Source organism: Syngnathus typhle, linkage group LG4, assembly GCF_033458585.1.
Source record: "Syngnathus typhle isolate RoL2023-S1 ecotype Sweden linkage group LG4, RoL_Styp_1.0, whole genome shotgun sequence".
Lineage (NCBI taxonomy): Eukaryota > Metazoa > Chordata > Actinopteri > Syngnathiformes > Syngnathidae > Syngnathus > Syngnathus typhle.
The window spans coordinates 18,568,585-18,586,769 of record NC_083741.1 but is presented as its reverse complement, the minus strand read 5'-3'; the positions used below and the strand labels follow the sequence as shown (position 1 = coordinate 18,586,769).

At 41.2% G+C, this 18,185-nt stretch overlaps 1 protein-coding gene across 1 annotated transcript; it reads left to right on the top strand.

The window, feature by feature from the left end:
• Window positions 1–163: 163 nt before the first annotated feature.
• On the top strand, window positions 164–13,527 carry loxl1 (lysyl oxidase-like 1). The gene is made up of 7 exons (XM_061276896.1): window positions 164–1,429; window positions 5,258–5,366; window positions 6,750–6,887; window positions 9,871–10,027; window positions 10,270–10,365; window positions 10,440–10,555; window positions 11,804–13,527. Exons 1-7 carry the CDS (start codon window positions 415–417, stop codon window positions 11,808–11,810), a joined length of 1,638 nt encoding a protein of 545 aa, XP_061132880.1. The 5' UTR covers window positions 164–414; the 3' UTR covers window positions 11,811–13,527.
• Window positions 13,528–18,185: the final 4,658 nt, after the last annotated feature.

Below are 18,185 nucleotides of genomic sequence, written 5' to 3'. Positions count from 1 at the left end.
GAGTCCAAGAAGTTGTGAGAAGTGAGGTGTATTCTACAGTACATGCCTTTCCAGATGGTAATGTTGATTCTGGAGGCCTCACGGAGGGCTGGCCCGCTGCAGGCCTGGAAACATCACTAGCACTAGGGCCATGTGGGACCTCTCCTTAAAAACAGAGAAGAGAAAAAAAACCTTTGAGATTTTTTCACAGCTCATTGTGAGCAATCAGGCAAATAGAAACTTGCAGCGGTGCAGCAGCCAGGCAGGAGCGTCTGACGTTGGACAGACCACATCTTTCACCTTCCTCTTGCTTGTCAGGAGAAGACCTGCAGATGTGCCTGAGCAGAAGCCCGGCATCACCTCAACACCACCCCAGGAACCAGGACACTCATGTTTTTTTGACGGCGCTATAGGGGTTTTGAGTCGGAAGTCACAATGCTGCCCGTTATTTGTTTAGTGTTCATCCTGGCGGGATTGGGGAAGGCCCAGAGTCAGAGTCGGACCTCTGTGCAGGAAGGCTCGGCCACTCCGTGGCGGCAGGTGATCCAGTGGGAGAACAACGGTCGTATGTTCAGCCTTCTTAACAGTGGATCCGAGTATGTTCCCGCTGGGACCGACACGCAGGACAGGGATCACCAAATAGTGGTTGCCGACACCCCCGCTCAGTCGTCCCGTAGATCTCAAGGGGGCAATGTTCGCAGACAAGCGCCATCACGGGGATCCTCTGAGACTATCCGCGGGCAAGCCAGGCATCCTTTCGGTTTTGGGCAAGTGCCTGATAACTGGAGACAAACATCGGGCTCCACGGCTCGGATACCCTTCCAGCGATCCTCCGGCACCCGGGTCAGACAATCCACAGGGTCTTCATCTACCTACCCTTCAACACCTTATAGCATACCGTCCTACCCTCAGTATCCCATTCCTCAACAGCCCGTCTACCAACCCGTGCCCTTTGACCCAAGTTATACAGACGGATCATACAGGGGCTATGAGCCGCCCTTTCAACCGGTTCCCGGAGGAGGTTACGCCGGTGGATCGTACGCCGGTGGACAGGGGTATACCGGAGGGGGGTACGGCGTGGCTCCGGTCCTACCTGGCTCACCAATGGAATTCACAGATGACGGGTACCGTTTCTACCAGTCCTACAGCTATGGGTCCAGCCCTGTGGCACCCCCACAGGCCGCCCAGCCTCCATTCACGGACGGCCTGGACCGCAGATACACCCAGAGTCTATACAACGAGGACCCCGCTGCCTCCGTACCCGACAGCAGAGTGGACCCGCCAGGACCGGCCGGCCAAGCACCGGTACGAAGTCCTCAGTATGAACAGTTCCCACCATTTGCAAGACCCCAGCCTCCCTTTCCGCAACCTGTTCAGCCTGGCAGAAACTCTCCAAACTCTGCCATTGAGCAAACCAACGTTGGGAACATATACCAACAAGAGCAAAGAGGTAAATTAAGCTCTTTTGTTGCACTTGGAGTAGTTTGCAAAAATTACAAATACGGTGAATGTGTTTTGTTCTGGAAGTTGGCTCTCCGGAGAGGTTGAGGAGTTTGAGGTACACTTTTAAGTTCTGTAAATATTTCAGAGTCAGACAGACAGTCCCTGAGGAGATTTTTGCCTTCCTCATTGAAATTCCTTATGATGCAAAAAGTTGAGCACTTGCTAAATACCCCTCCTAAATATGCAATCATCTTTTCTGTGCATGTTTATCAGATGTCTTAAGCAATCTTTGTGAAAATCAGCCTCACTTTTTTTTTATGGCGGAAATGGGGTGCACATTTGTGCCACCCAACTTTTTTTTTAAGAAAGCTCAGCACACAAGAAGCACTGTTTGAATATGAGGGGGTGCTCTGTATGCTTCACGTGCAGTTTGGTTACAGCGATGGTGACCTCATTGCGTCTGGTAAGAGGTGTGGCTTCCTCCTACACTTGGGGACAAGAGAGAGTAAACAAGGTTTGGGAAGGGTCGGTTGGGGTGAGAAGGGGTGGTTTATACAGCAAATCACCACTCCCCATAGGGAAGGGTGATATGGAAAGTCCCTGCAAGAGTCATCAAAAGTAAAAGTCGATGAAATGTGTCGAACAAACACTACTTTAGATAAACTTGTTTTTCCTACAGACCCCTTGAGATTAATAGGCACAAACTGTCTGATGTGAGATTTTTAATGTGTACGCTCAAGATTTGTTTCTACCGGTCTGCGCTCACTCTTCGCAAAATCTTCATTCATTCAGCAACCAATGAGCTCCCAGCACAAAATGGCATCATGCGTGCAGATGTCTTAGTGAGCTTAGTCGTCACTCTGGCCCAGTTTGTTAGAGATTATGGGAGCAACAGCGGAATTAGTCTTCTAATTGCTGCTTCACAGAAAAGAAGGAAGTTGTTCTAGTACTGGTACTGTCCCAAAAATGAAAGTTTTCATGTTGTTGGAGGCAAAATGTACAAGGACTCAGGGAGACAAGACCCGAGAGTAGTAGTAACTCAAAAAGACATTTAAAAAAAAAGGAATTTTAGAACAATAAATGAACAAAAATCCTCAATAAAACAAAACATTCGATGTAATCCACAAAACCTGGAAATAAGATACGACGCAGTCAACAAACGTGACTGACAACAACAGCTACTGAAACAATGAGCCCAAAAACACCAAAAGAGAGAGCTAAATACAAGCAAAGGGATATGTTCGTACATTACCTATTAAAACAGTAAACCTTATTTTATTTCCTGTCGGTTTACAAGGCGACACAGTGTGCTGTGAAAGCTGCGTTAAAACGATGAGTCACTTGTTCGTCTTTAATTTGACCTCAATAAATGTGAAATACTCTGATGTGTCGTTGCTCTGCGGCTCATCGTCTTTAGCTTAAAAGTATCTTAAAGGCAGGCCTGCGCGTCCTTTTTACAACTTCTTTGGTATATAAAATGCCTGGCAAGGTCTCCAAAGCGTGCCCCACTTAGAGCGTAATATGTGGCATTGTCACATGCTGCTGAGAGCCGATCAGCTTTGGTCCCTCCAAACACTTTATCCCTATAAAAGAGACCCAATTTCTCATTTCGAAAGATTAGCGGGGGCAGAGAACAAAGTCTTTTTCTTGGGTGGAAGCGAGGGAGAGAGAGTGAAAAAGCAAAACCGTGGTGGTCTCACACGGTTCTTACAATGTTTACATGGTCCGCCCCAGGAAGTGTGCCCTGTCCTACTACATCGACCTCATACGGCGAGTGAGCGCTGAGCAGCGATGTTTGCATAAGAAGCGAGTGAGCCAAAGCCCTTATTTAAACTCACCTGCATGCTAAATACTCAGCAAACACAACATGTCAAAACTTCTTACGCAGTTACTATAAACACACCACAAATATTTGTCAAGTCACTTCAGATATCGTCTGCTTTTATAAACGGTTATAAAATTAAAGTGTAGTGCATCAAATAATCAAAGAGGATGGATAAAATGTACAAAGCTAGCGTGTTGTCTTGTGACGCCATGCACCGTCAATGTTTTGTTTCGGTGCTTATATTAATTGAATTGCGAATACAGAATCCTTCCAAATATCTGATCACATGATCAAAAACTATCTATAGCTAGATACTTAGATATCTGTGTTAAAAAAACACGAAGGTAAATCAATAAAAATGAACATCTTACCCAATGGCTGGTTTCAAAGAATATTGAATGAAATGCTAACCTGCTAGCATGAAGATTTTGCACCATGCCAAGTTTTGTTGTATAGGTTGCTATCTTGCTATATGTCAACATACCAACTGTTACTTAGATTTTTGTTGTTTTTCCTTCACTGCCATATGGCATCAAGTGGATACAACTTGGAATTTAAATGTTTCCACAGGCAAAACCCAGAAGTCAAGACTAGGAGGTACTATTTCTAGTGCCTGGTCAATGATGTTGCAACAATACCGTATCGGTGATGTAATTAGAAATGACAAAAATAAACACCCTGCATCTGTCTGCTTGCTCTGTGTACTACAGTATCACACTCCATAGTCTCCACTTTGCTGCAGGAGTCCGTTTGCTTGCTGCCCCCAGTCTCTCCTCTGATAAAATATATCTCCTTTTAAAAGTAAATTCAGGAGACGGTATGTCTCCACTGCTTCGGATAAACAAAAGAAAGCAAACTTTTCTGTTGTAACATTCACACAGACTTGTCAGTGTCCCACTTTGAAACAAAAAAAACAAGTAAAAAAAACAACAGCAGCACTGTGAGATAACTTGTTTTTCCTCGACATGTTCATTCTTCTCTCGCATCCCTTGAGTAAAGTATGACAAACTCACGCTGAACAGGAATAAGCCCTCCCGTAAACCAGCTTACATGTTTCCAAGTAGAGCTTCATCCTCCCCCCTGAAGGTAGAACTCATCAACCTACGCATTTTTTATTAAAGGTTAACCTCAAGTGACAGGTTCATATTAAAAACGAGCGTCAGAGTAGATCACATCACATTAGCCGAGGCAGCGTATCATCATCTGCATAAGGCATCAGCCTGATATTCATAATAAGTTACATTTCGTTAGAAGCTTAGTGTGTATTATGTTCCCTTTTGGGACAATTTTACACAGTCACACAAAATGTGACCCTTTGGCACAGTCACCCCATACTCACCCCTGGTCTGGAAAGGCCTATGGAGCATCTCATTAGAAAAGCGTGATAATCATCTGGAATGTATGATAATTAGCAGTGGAAGGCTCTCGGCACCATGACCCATTCTTGAACCGCTGACCTCTTCGCTGTTGCCCCCTCGTGTACTCCATCAGCGCTTTTATAAATGCCAGGAAATTAAAAAATGGTGACAAATATATGATGGGGCTGGAAGGGCTGGGTTGCAGAAAGATTGGAAAAAATGTTCTGTGTCAGATAGCGTGTCACGGTCGACTTCGATTTCTTCAATGGAATATCTGACACAGTCTATTATTGGATGATTGACTTGCAATTTGAGCGGATTTCAAAACAATCAAAAGTAATAGAATTTAAAGAGTCAAACTGTCACTCGCATAAAACATTTAGTAAGACCACCATAGCTTTTTTTACCATTCTTACCAATTCTAAAACTGTTCAAGGTAAACACTTCTAAGTAAGAAGAATTGAACCTCCACAGTTGAAAACAATCCGTATATATTAAATGAATGAGAAAATTGATGATGCCGAGTTGGTAATGTTGCAGTCATGTATTTCTAGGTCCACCATTTTTTGAGACATGACAGTCTCGATTGATTGTTGTGGTCCCTGAATTTCGACTGAGCTTTGTGTTTTATCTCTTCTTCATTATTCATCAGGGTTGCCTGACCTAGTTCCCGATGCCAACTATGTCCAGGCTTCTACGTACATTCAGAGAGCCCGCATGTACTCGCTGCGCTGTGCTGCAGAGGAAAAATGCCTATCAAGGTAAAACCGTGTGTTGGTATTGTACAGAAAATAGAGACTTTTCGGTTTTCTGCTCGTCTTTGCAACTATCTTGCCTTGTTATTGTTGTCCCCCTCATTTGCCATTGATTATTTGGGTCTTCAAAACAACAGAAAGCAATAGTTTCTAGCATTCTAGATCCGATTTCTGGCAAGCTTATTTTTTTAGATCCCGAAAGATCTACAGGTTTAAATCATTTTCTGGCATTAGTCCTACTAAAACAATGCCCACACCTCATATGCCTGACATTTACTTTTAATAATGGGTTCAGTGCTGTTTTTTATTTTTAATTTATTTTTTATTACATGGTCTTAAAAAGACAGCAAAACCAAAACAACAGATTAGAAATGAGAATAATCTTAATTGGCCTAGTTTTCATAGAACCTTTCGACTTTCACATTAAATGAAAAGTACAACTTACACTAGAACAGGCATTTGAGCTAGTCCACACAAAATTGGGTGGACGTGTGAATCATACAGGAGGCAGGAACATATCTCAAAGACACACGAACAAAACTTAAAACAAAATAGTCGATTTTGGTGCGAAATTGCCATTTCGAGCATATTCTAGGTTTTACACTTGCCCAGATTTGCATGATGAAATATTTTTGGTCCACTCCAGCTTCTAAATTGCCTTTCGCCGCCTAGTATTCACCATGAGGGCCGTGTGTGAGCGCTTTAGGATTGAGACTTGAGTTTCATTATATTGTAACCTTTTTTGTTTAAAGTTACCTTTTAAAAAGGACATTGTAACAATAAACTTCTTTTGGGCAGGGAAAAAAGAAAATCACGCAAAATACCAGACTACCATTACATTTAATGTCGTTCATCCCCCAGGGTGGTAATCCTTGCTCGTGCTGCCTAGCACTAAACTAAGAGAGAATGTGATGCATTTAAACAATCTAAATTGTGCTCATCTTTGTAGGCTTGAGGCCTCTTTGTTAAGTCAACGGAATGCGTAAACCCCAGAGCCACAGTTTTAGTATGGCTGACTCTCCCATGAGGACACCACCGAGATGACGTCCAGAAGAGCATCCAGCCATCCCTCAAAGCCCTTTCATATCCTGTCTGAGTTTGCGGCAATCACCGCCAGATGGGCAGCCGTAATTTGCCGTACACTCCTAATGAAACAAGCGCCGTAAGATGAATGGCTCGGATCTTCCGCGGTTGAGATCGCGCCTCGTCTTATTTCGCACCAAAGTGAATCCTGTAACAAGAGCGTATATCATCTCGGTGGCTTGGCTCTCAACAGGCGATGAGATGCATGTAATCTGCGGGATGAATTATTCACCATCCCGCCTGCGAACCTTTCCAAGTCTTGCTCTAAGAAAAACAAACCATTTTTTTCCCCTGTTCATCCCTCAGCTCTGCGTACGCGCCGGAAACCACCGACTACGATGTCCGAGTACTGCTGCGATTTCCGCAGAGGGTGAAGAACAAGGGCACTGCTGACTTCATGCCGAACAGGCCGCATCATACCTGGGAGTGGCACAGTTGCCATCAGTAAGCACTTTACTGGAAATACATGTTGGTCATTGACAGTCACTTTTCAGAAGCCCACGTAAATGTCAAGTTTGTCAGCCATTAGCATTTGCAACGTGAAAAAAAGCAAGACAGCTGATCATGACGACGAGGCGCCTCATTTTAGAGGAAATGTTCACATCAACGGCTCATATCTCAAAATACTCTCAAGTCGGGTGTCGTTTGGATCTCAAGGCATGACAAAGGACTACTTTGGTTATCTAAAGGCTTATATCCTAAAGGTTTGTAGGAGAATGCCTCACTTGTAACATTCTGTCCATGTCGCTATGACCCTGGTTACCTCTATCAACTTGGGGGTTGGCTAACCATGAAAAGCATTCTTGTTTTGACAGGATTCCCATCTAGGTGAGTCCCTTACAAATCCCGCGTGAGAACACAAAGCCAGATTCCTGTACACCATGTACTATAAAGACATATTACTGGCGTCCTTAGCTCCGTCCGTGGAAATGTTTGACTTGGCTCGGCGAGGCCCCCGGTGAAACAAATTGAATGTCACTCAGGAATTCCGTGTGAATTCGGTTGGGTGGGGTGTTATTGCTCTCATTTTTATGACGGTATATTCCACGTCCTGCCAAAACGGCCCGATCGTCTTCACCGAGGAGGAATGTGAGCAGCCATTAGGAGATTGGCAGTGTTGTTGTTGTTTTTTTTATATTTGTCAGTCGGCATTGACACACGGCGGCGACGGCGGCTCCCAGGAGGCAGCAAGCCAAGGCAATCATTCCATTGACAGACTTGACAAATCAATCTTTTTTTGGAAAAAATCGTTTTATTTTTTTCTGTCAATCCGTGACACCCGATCACATAGTTGTTTGAGTGCCACAGCGGGAATATGGGTTACTGGGGCAAAGTGTTTGCTTATGCAAGAAGTCTCTTACTATAAAATCTGCTGGCCTACATTTCTGGTCAATAAGCTCTCCAGCTGAGAACTTTATTCTCACGTAGCTTTCTTACCATAGTATCAATGAGAAAAAGCTACATATTTTTGACACTTTTATTTGCTGCCATGGTGAACCACTATTTTTTTTGTGGTTTACATCAGTAGTCCCTAACCATTGGTGCAATCATAGATAAAATAGATACATTAATATTTTTTATTCCTTTCAAACTTGTGTGGATTTATACGTCATAATCGGGAAATAACGGGGGTATCCCAGTCAATAATATCTGAACAGTAAAAAATAAGTTAATCTTGAACCATTCCTTGCCCCTGCTGGACGTTTGGTAGCTAATCTCTATAAATCGGCCACCAAAATGTTTCTGTAGACGTCCGAGTTCATTTTTGCTGCTGCCTTGATGTGTTACATCATCAATGAAGATTAGGGAGCACATTCCTAGAAGGAGCCGAGTTGCAAAGATTGGCTCGTATGATGGGGATCATCGTCGGAAAGCTTTTTCCATTCTTTCGCTTTATCTTTGTCTCATCAGTCCATTAAATTTACTGAAGGAATTTTGGAGATTTGTCTCTGTACTTTTTGGCAAATTCCAGCATCTTACTCGTGAGTTTGCATCCTTTGGTGGAGCATCTGTGCTTTTTGCCTTCTGGAAGTCGTTGCTGCTACTTTTAATTGCTTTTGTGTCTGTCCTTGGGTAAGCATTCAAACATGCTGTTCCCTTTTCATGGAATAACTTGGATTTGAACGTTCCAGAATTTATGATTTGGAAGACTTCAAATCCACTGTAAAGGAATGTGAAACTAATACTATTGGACAATGTGACCGGCTCTAAATTTGGCACAAATTTGTTGACGTATTTTGAACTGATTTCGATTATGATTTTCTGTCAATATCGGGAAATAGATTTTTAATCTCAATGAGCTTTACAATTGGTTGTTTTTCCACATCAGTTGCCCCTAACTAGTACACAGTGCCGTTTGACTCCCATATTTTTTTCTAAGCATCACACAAACAGGCACACACACGCATAATGCAATACATTGTATGGAGAATGTAATATGCAATAAATGATAGTTTATTGCTTGTTTATTGGCAGCCTTGTACAGGCATTCCAGAAATGAAACAACAATGAAACACATGCTTTGAAATTTCATAACAAGGGATGTCTTTGTAACACACGAGGAGGTAATTGGTCACCACTGGAAAGATTGAGTGCAAAAAATGATCACCCCCCCGCCCCGTTGATTCCAACTTGCTTTCCAAGACGTCGTTTGGGTTTTATTCAAATTATAATGACCGTTCCTGTAAAAATGTTGTTGCTACATGCAATATAAAGCAATGTTTGCACAATCCCAGTTTGTGTGACTTTAACGGTCCTTAGCGCTTACCTCACCGTAAATCTCCCAACTGGAGGTAAACTTCTATTTTATTACACATCATATTTATTGAAACTCACAGTATATTCCATAATGTCCTTTGTTCTGGGGACTATTTAATGGGAGTATTTAACTGATGCAAATGCCACTTGGTAATGCGCCTTGTGTAGTTATAAATTATGAAAGCCTCTGAAGTGTCATTGTATGAAAGTTTCATTAAGGATTATGAAGGTAATTATTCCTCTTAAAGACATCACGGCTTCCTCCGTGGACTTTGCATTCTCTCCCTGAGCTTTGACTCCGTCCGTGTACGCTGGCTTCCTCCAACATTCCAAAAACATACCGTACATGTTGTGGTCTGGTTCTGATCTGGCTCTATTCACGTGCCAAAGCTGCGCAAATATGCGCATAATGTAAGTCTTGTGTCCCTCACACGAGTATTTCCATTTGCAAAGTACGTAACGTGTTGATTTGTCATTAATTAACCTCCCTTGGCTGTGAAAGACCTTGTTCATGTGCGTACGTCACCGCACGGCATTACACACCAAAACACTAACACACGACTTAACAATATTTACATAAACATTGCACCGCTTCATTGGAATGAGCCGAACTCAAGCTTGTATGAATGTTTGTTAGCGACCATTCTTTTTCTCCTTTGTGCCGCTGCAGGCACTATCACAGCATGGATGAGTTCAGCCACTACGACTTGTTGGAGGTTACCTCGGGTCGCAAAGTGGCCGAAGGGCACAAGGCTAGTTTCTGTCTGGAGGACACTACATGCGACTTTGGACACCTGAAACGTTATGCATGTACCTCGCACACTCAGGTAACGGCAGCTGTTCAGTAAACTGAAAATAATTGCTCTTTTTTTTTAATTAATTAATTGATTGATTCAAGTCAAGTCAAGTCAAGTTTATTTGTATAGCCCTAAATCACAAGCAGTCTCAAAGGGCTTCACATAGACAGAAATTGACAATTATTCTCAAAGCATCCCCTGATCTTAAGCTCCCAAATTTAATTAAATTTAATTGAAAAATATTTCGCAATATCATGTATCTGCTTGTTCAGGGTCTCAGCCCAGGCTGCTATGATACTTACAACGCCGATATTGACTGTCAATGGATCGACATCACTGACATCCAGCCTGGAAACTACATATTAAAGGTAAAAACTAGGTAAAAGGGAAAATCTTTTTCCCGCTTTTAACACAAATCTAATTTCTTTCTGTTTTTCTTTAGCTCACAGTCAACCCCAAATTCCTGGTGATGGAATCAGACTTTACCAACAATGTTGTCAGATGTAACATCCACTACACGGGACGTTTTGTTACGACAACCAAATGCCAGCTCGCTCAGTAAGTCAAAATTTGTTTTTTTCAAATTATTTCTTCAGTAAATCACGTTACCCTCACTGTCTTGAACACATACTTTGACCAAGAGTTAAGAAAAAAAAATACAAGAACTTTCGACAATACAATTAACTCCAACAGTCTATTTTGCAGCTTCAAACTTACCTAAATTGAATCTCCATATATTGATCAGGTGTACCTAATGTTTTGTCCATTAGCAAGGACTGTAAATTAGGTTTCACATCATGACAACCTACCACTGAAGCACAATTTAGAAATGGCACTTTTTATGGCAACTCAATGAAGAGCATCAAAGTGTATCAAATTACTTACGACTTATTAGTGGACTTAATGGCTTCCTCGGCCAAACTATTTGATGATTTAACAAATTATGTTCTCATTCTTCAATTAAGATTAATGGCCTCTGAAACTTTTCCTATTCTTTTCTCGCCTCGAAGAAAAGATGCAGAGGCGATGAACTTTTCTTGAGCTCGATTAGCAGTACAGAAGATGCACCAAGTGCCAAACTTGGAAATATGCTCACAAAAGCATTTTTCGTCTTTGATGAAAGAAAAGTGGACGAAATGGCTCATTTTGTACAGAAATGAGTCAAAATTGCAGAAGCAGATGTGTGGAGCGTGACCTCCATTATATAAAGACAACCACTTTAAATGAGCTCATCTCTATAGTCTCTGTGTCTGTTAATCCACATTACGTTTATGTTGCAAAGTCTTCATCGGATTTAGATAAAAAAAGAAATCGTTAAAATTCATCGTATTCACATTTTCGTAATGCTGTGTTAAAGGTGTTAACAAGTTTGAAGAACAGCCAAAAGAATTACAACCCTTTTGCAAATTTCTAACTCTGTTCTTCAGGCGTCATAGAATAATCCCTCAAATTTGGTAGATCAGACTTTAAAACGAAATTGTTTAAATTCATACAGCATTTGTGAAACCCCAATCATAAAGACATTCTTTCGGGTTTAGACGCTTAAACCTGTTTCTTAATTCTCACTAGGGGTCACTGTAGTATTGGAAATATCTCTCGACTATCGATATATGGTGATCCAAAACGCCATTCTAATCGTGTTGCTAACCAAAACAGCAGCACTTAGAGTAAACACTGAGATGGGTTAAAACGCAAAGTCCGACCGACCCAGTGATGTAAATGAGTTCCTAGTTGAACAGTTTGACAAAGGGAGACTGGCCCCATACTAAAAATGAATAAATGTTCTCTTCCCTGGTTACATTGCAGGTCTTGATAAGGCACTGGAAGACCAAACAAACACCCACACTCAAGTGATCCTGACTGCTCTTCAATTGGAATGTGAATGGGACTTGTCGGCTCGCTGTACTGTGATTGTTTGTTTGTCTTTGTTTTTTTAGCGCTGTCTCAGATTCAAGTGCGATCCACTTTTGGCTGATTCAATTGGTTGGGGTGAATTATTTTAAGATGGGGTGGGGAAACCTACCTGGACAGAGTATTTGATCTGCAATGCCATGCAAATTCTAAAAACAAACCAAAAACTCTTGCTGATGATGATAAGTGCATCCAATTTTTACCTACAATACATTCTGTCTGGTCCTTGGAGCGCTGAAATGGCCTCTAATACTCATTTTAAAAGGGGGGGGGGCAGCCCCTGTTTTATGTGACCATATTGTACAATGCATTTTTGTTTGCTGTTATGTTATTATGCTATGAATCAACTTCCATACCCCAGGAGAGTCCTCATACTAATATCATCCTGACAATTTGCTTTCAGACTCTGCAAAAGTATGTTGTATTGATTTTAATAGGTGTGTGCTGTCAGGTCAAACTCCCTGCAGAGTTTTTGTTTGAACTATGAATAAAAAATGACCCGTGCCAGTGATGGAAATGAGGATGATGTAAAATTGGGTCTTTAATAGATGCACATTGGCTGTTTTTTGTCACAGTGGGTCATGCTGGACTTGGATTTTGTAGTACTAATCTTGCTTAATGTGATGACAATACTTCTTTTAACTCTTTAAGTCCATTCGTACTTGAGGTAGTTTCTCAAATAGACACTGCAATTAAAAACTCTCTTTCCCCCAACCAAATAGAAAAAAAAACTCCTCCAAAAAAGTTACAGTAGCTGCTTAAGTTGATTGATGCTATTCTTCACACATCCCATATTTCCTCAGATATCGGGCCCTATTTTTATTGCACATGGGTATCATCCTACGAAAAAGAAATAAGCGTTCCTCCCCAAATGGGTCGTTGAAATTTTGTCAGTTTCAACATATTGTGCAAGCGGTGTGTGAGAGAAGTTCCAGAACTAGTGTCAGAAAAAGTATATTTTCAAACCAAAAGGTCTTCTTTCTAATGATCTTCGTCCCGCCTCGCACGGCAAATGTTTTTTTTACAATTGGAACTGTCAGATGCTTTTGGCTAAGGCATTTGATCCTAATCTGAGAACAAAAAACTCTCAATTTGTCTTTGATCTCATCTTTATCTTTTTTTGAATCAGTACTTGAATTCTTTTGACACCATTTGTAAACAAAAAAAATCAACAAGTTCATTTGAACTCAGTTGCTAACCAAAACAGCAGCACGCAAACCGTCTTTAAGATGAGGTAGGGTTGTTGTAAACGTTCCCGAAGCAATAATGTTATGTGGGGAATCGTCAGCAATTAAGATTCCAATCCTCCACCCTTATTGATGCACATCCCAGGGTTTTAAAAAAAGAAGGTGCTCTAAAAAACAAGGCTCATGACTATTGTACGTAAGCTGTATGGTTTACACTGTCTTCAACTACCAACACTGGTCAGATGGCACATATATGGTCATCTATGCCTTTTTTTTGGAAGAATGTATTAGCAAATATTCCATTGATGCATGACTGACTTAAATGCTGGTTTGGTTTTGATATAGTTGTAACTATTGCATTTGTTCAGTCTGTGTTTTATGGGTTATCCGAATTTGTGCGATCATGGGGTGAAATAAAATGCTACAAACTCACTCAGTTGTGATGCAGTGCCAAAAAACAACAGGAAAATCTTCGAATCAAAGATGTTATATTATATTATATCTTACATTACATTCTATTTTATTATATCCATTTTCTGAACCGATTTTCCTCAGGTGAGTCGCAAGCATGCTGGAGCCTATCCCAGCTTGTTCTTTGGGGTGTTTGAAAGAAAACACATAACGTTTGCCTTCATATGTCTTATTTAAGTTTGGCATGTAAAAATAAATAAGCAAGCTGCACAAATGTAGCAAAAGGTAGGGTGAGGAGGGGACAGCATGTGCTTCAGCAAAGTGCAAAAGAAGATTTTGCTCTAGGCGCGCACGGCAGAGTCAAAACCCAGCAGACACCCACTGTGTTGCAAAGATACGCGATATGCATAATGCACATTTCCAGAGATGCCAATGCCAGCGTGGTTTCTGGGAAAACTGGAGCAGCGGGAGACTTGAAGTACAAATCAACGCTGCAATCTCCACGCGGGAGCAAAGAGAAGCTGTAACGGACCAGAGGATTATGCAGAGAGCCTTTTGATAGTTGTCTGCTTGAACTCACGGTTAAAGCCTGTATTTAGGACGGAGGTCCACTATGATATTTAATGCATGCATGTTACATTTATCAAAGAAAACAAGGCTGTCTTAGCTTGTTCAATTTTAATGCGCATATGCAGCAACAGTTTCATACACTGTACATTTTTTATGATCATTTATACTTGTTTCATTATATATCACTCTCAATAATATAATACTTCTGCCTCGGTGCTAACTATACAAACATTACCAGAGCATAATTAAAACACATTTATTAATTGTTTTTTCCCCTCTTGCATAGATTAGATTGAAATTTATTTTAATTCCTCTTCAATGCTGTTTGCATTTCTCTTTACTTTGTTGCATTATTAATGGGGGTATGTATGTATGTATATTTTGCTGCTGTGACAATTTCTTTACATACGGTAATGTTGAAGTCCAGGGAGGCCCACTTTCAGGCAGACTTTTTATCATCAAAGCTTTGTGTAAATGTGTTTTACAATAAGAAAATAAAGAAGGCACGTCATGCTGCGAGGTGTTTATGTCGTTTTAGACCGTCAAAGATCAAAACTAAACTGTCTATAAATGGGAGTGCGAATGGTTTTTTCCCCCCTGCTGTGAACGACTGGCGACTAGTACGAGGTTTATCTTCTCATCCAAACTCAACTGGGATAGACTGCAGCTTATCCCGTGACCCGAGTGATGATTACACTGCTCAACGGCAAGTTTTAATCAGATATCTTCTATCACCTCAGATAAATATTTTCTTTTTGTTTGTAAGTTTGACCTATAAAACAATACAATCATGGCGAGTGGAATCCAGTTGAGATGAAAACAATGGACACCAGACCTGCTGGGCAAAATACCACAAAACAAACAACACGTTCTTGTTTCAAGTTGGGTAGGAAATGTTATCTGCTTGCTGTTCAACCACAGATCTGTAGGAAGACAAATAACCCCCCAGCGAGTCACGTCGGCCCCCAGTCTCCCCATTTTAGACAACCTATGTTGCAACAAGCATTTTGCAGCTGCAAGCGTAATTGCAACTGAGGATCAAATGCAGTGAAGCGAGACTGATTAGATCTTGCAAGCGTACTTTCGCAGCGGGGATGTCACTGACGCCGCAAACTGCCCGGGAATTCTGTTACCGAGGAAAAATCAAAGGAACGCCAGGAGACACCTGTTGGTCTCCAGCTCGAGTTTGCAAAACCACCTCAAGCTTGTACATCGTCACGCTTTAACAGAACGGGAAAGAGCAGACCCGATTTTAGCTAAGAATTTAGTTTTTGTTTGAGAAGCCCTGATTTAGTGTTTTTGGCTACTTTTTCGAAACCGTGTGTGGCTGGGCACCAAGGCCGCGGGTAATTCATCTTGCCACTGCACGCGTCCTGGCTTTGCGACCTAATTATGAGAATAAAGATGCAAAGGAGTGACTCTGCCATTTCTGCGGGAATAAACTTATCGTTGCGTGGTGGAGGTAGGAGCTGCTGGCTGTGGCCGCCTTGAGCCAGTCGGTGGGCCTCATAACAAAGACAACTTAATTCCCTCATTTTTCCTCCTTTGCCAGTTTTATGGAGTATGTCCTCCAGTTGTCATAAATTCTATGAATTAAACTCTTCCCCTCCATGGCAGCTAATGTTCATTTTGAGCACAGCATTTTATTTCTGATTAAATTATTACATTTTTCTTGTATTTATGATCTTGTTTTTTTTCTGAGACAGACGGTCCCTTTGGTAGTGATTGGCCTAGCTGATATTTGTAAAGAGGGCATTACCCTGTGACAATTCCAGGGTGTAGCTTTAGTTTCACGATCAATGGATGGGCAACCAATGGGAGTAGGAGAAAATTTCAGTTTTATTTTATATAAATTTATTATCTTGCCAGAATTTAATTTCTCAACACTTTAAGGATCCATGGACATCTTAAATCGACAATCATCAACTGGTGGCATTAAATCCAGCCCGCCAAACTGTCTGATCCTGGATTCCATAATTATGAGGATCAAATAGAAAATATAATGTGATTTCATTATTCTATTGGAGGCTCCAGCCTCTATGATGATTATGTTGGGTAAAAATTCTGTCCCTTAGAGAAATGTAGCGGGTGACCCCTGCCCCAGATGTTCGTGTTTTGGCTAGCACCTGACAACCTGCTAATGCCTCGTCATTGGATCCGACACCACCCATTGGTAGAGCAAGGGTCACAGGGTTGACACTTTTACAGCTGGCATCTCCGTGGCAACCAGTGCAAGATGCAGTCTGTCGCCGTAGATGGCGACACATATGATTGCAAAGTGAGGTAAATTTCCATTTAAAGACTTTTCACGTACTTGAGGACACAGCGTCAGTCTTCCTCATACCGGTCACGTCACCCAGAGGATAGCAGCCTGCATTGCGCTGAGGTGCGCTCACATGAGACTCTTACAGGAGCTTCTGTTTGAAGCGCGAGCTTGGTAGACGTTGTCCAGACGGCAAACGTACGTGCGTGTTTGTTCAACCGCATGAAAGAGCACTCTATCCACATCCCCCCTAAGTTGTAGAACAAAACTCTCCTCTATGCTCTGTTAGTTTAAAGTCCTATATGAGCATTTTAGGTGGGGAAAATACCCAAAACCATCACAACTTACCTTGCCTCACCCCCAGACTCCTTAAATCTACTTTTGACAAATCATGAAGAAAATAACTCTCTTTGACAGCCTCTAAGCAATTGAAATGAAAAACAATTACCTCAGTGTAGACTACCATCGACTTGAGGAGTTCTCCATTAAGGCAACTTCTGGGGGGGGGGGGGGGGGGGGGTTTGTACTGAAAGCAAAAAAGTACAGCAAAATAACTAACGGCAAGGCGACTGTGAGGTATCCCTGTAGAGCAATCATGTCTAAGTGCCTTTCAAAGATCATAGTTTTCTTCCTTTGACGGAGACCAATTAAGAGCAAAAGCAGTTGGAAAAGTGTGATTTTCAAGTTTGCGTCTGCCTTGTCAAAGGAATAATCGTATTTTCACAATCATAGGTCGCACGTAAAAGCATTTAATTTTCTTCAAAAAACGTTGGTGCGCCTTTTAATAAAGTGCGCCTTTTGTGTGTGTATAAAAAAAAAAGAAGAGAAGCCAGTTGTTAGAAATAAAACTTTTTTTTAAGTAGATTTTTAGGTTATCAGCTATGCAGCAAAATATCCAAAACTTAAAAAATCGTAAAAATATTTTAGTGAATTTAACAACACGTCTGCCTTTGAGGTCCCGTCTTATATGTGTCACTCAAGCGTGCTGTCTATCCCGGAAGGTTACATAATAAAAGAGAAAATCTATATTTGAAGTCATGTTATCATGTTTAAGTCCTCAAATGGAAGCTCTCTGTTGTAGTTGTGTGTGTGTGTTTTTTTTATTGATTTTAAAAATAACCAGAAATGGGAGTCCACTTTTAGCCAGTGTAGAATGATAGTGCACTCTTGGGTAAGGCATGTGTGTATGCGTGTGTGTTTGTGTGGCAATTAAAGCACTGCTTGGCTCCTGTGGGAATACCGCTGCAGTAAAATGTCATCCCGGTGTTGTTTAATTATTTCACTACCGGAGAGGAGGGTCCCACATAATCAATGCAAGTAAGGTACAATATATTTTTCAGTCTTTGATGGGTGTATGAGTAGTTATAGTTATAGTAGACACCTCACCATCATTTTGTATATCTGTCTCATAAATTGCAGGTAGGATTAAGATATATATAAAAGTTAAAAAAATACATATAACTTTTTTTAAACTGAACAAGTTGAGGCTATATCAGAATAATAGGAGAGAAAAACAAACGGCATGCAAGTAATGCAGTCATGTTCACTGAGACAATTATTGGTGAAGAATAAAGGAAAGTTTCGTCAGGCTTGAAATTGTTTATATTCCATACTAAATTCCTTAGCGCCTCCCTGTGGACAAACAGGCACATAGCCAGAGGCGGGTCACTGCTTGACTGTTTGTACATGTAGGTTTATAAAACATCACAAACTATATTGAACAACAGCTTTAAAAAAAAAAATGAAAATACAGGACTCGTAATAAACTACGGTTCAGCAAATTTTTACTTGACATTACTGCTCAATAGAATTAATGTTTTAGTTAAATAAGTCACCTGCAATAATG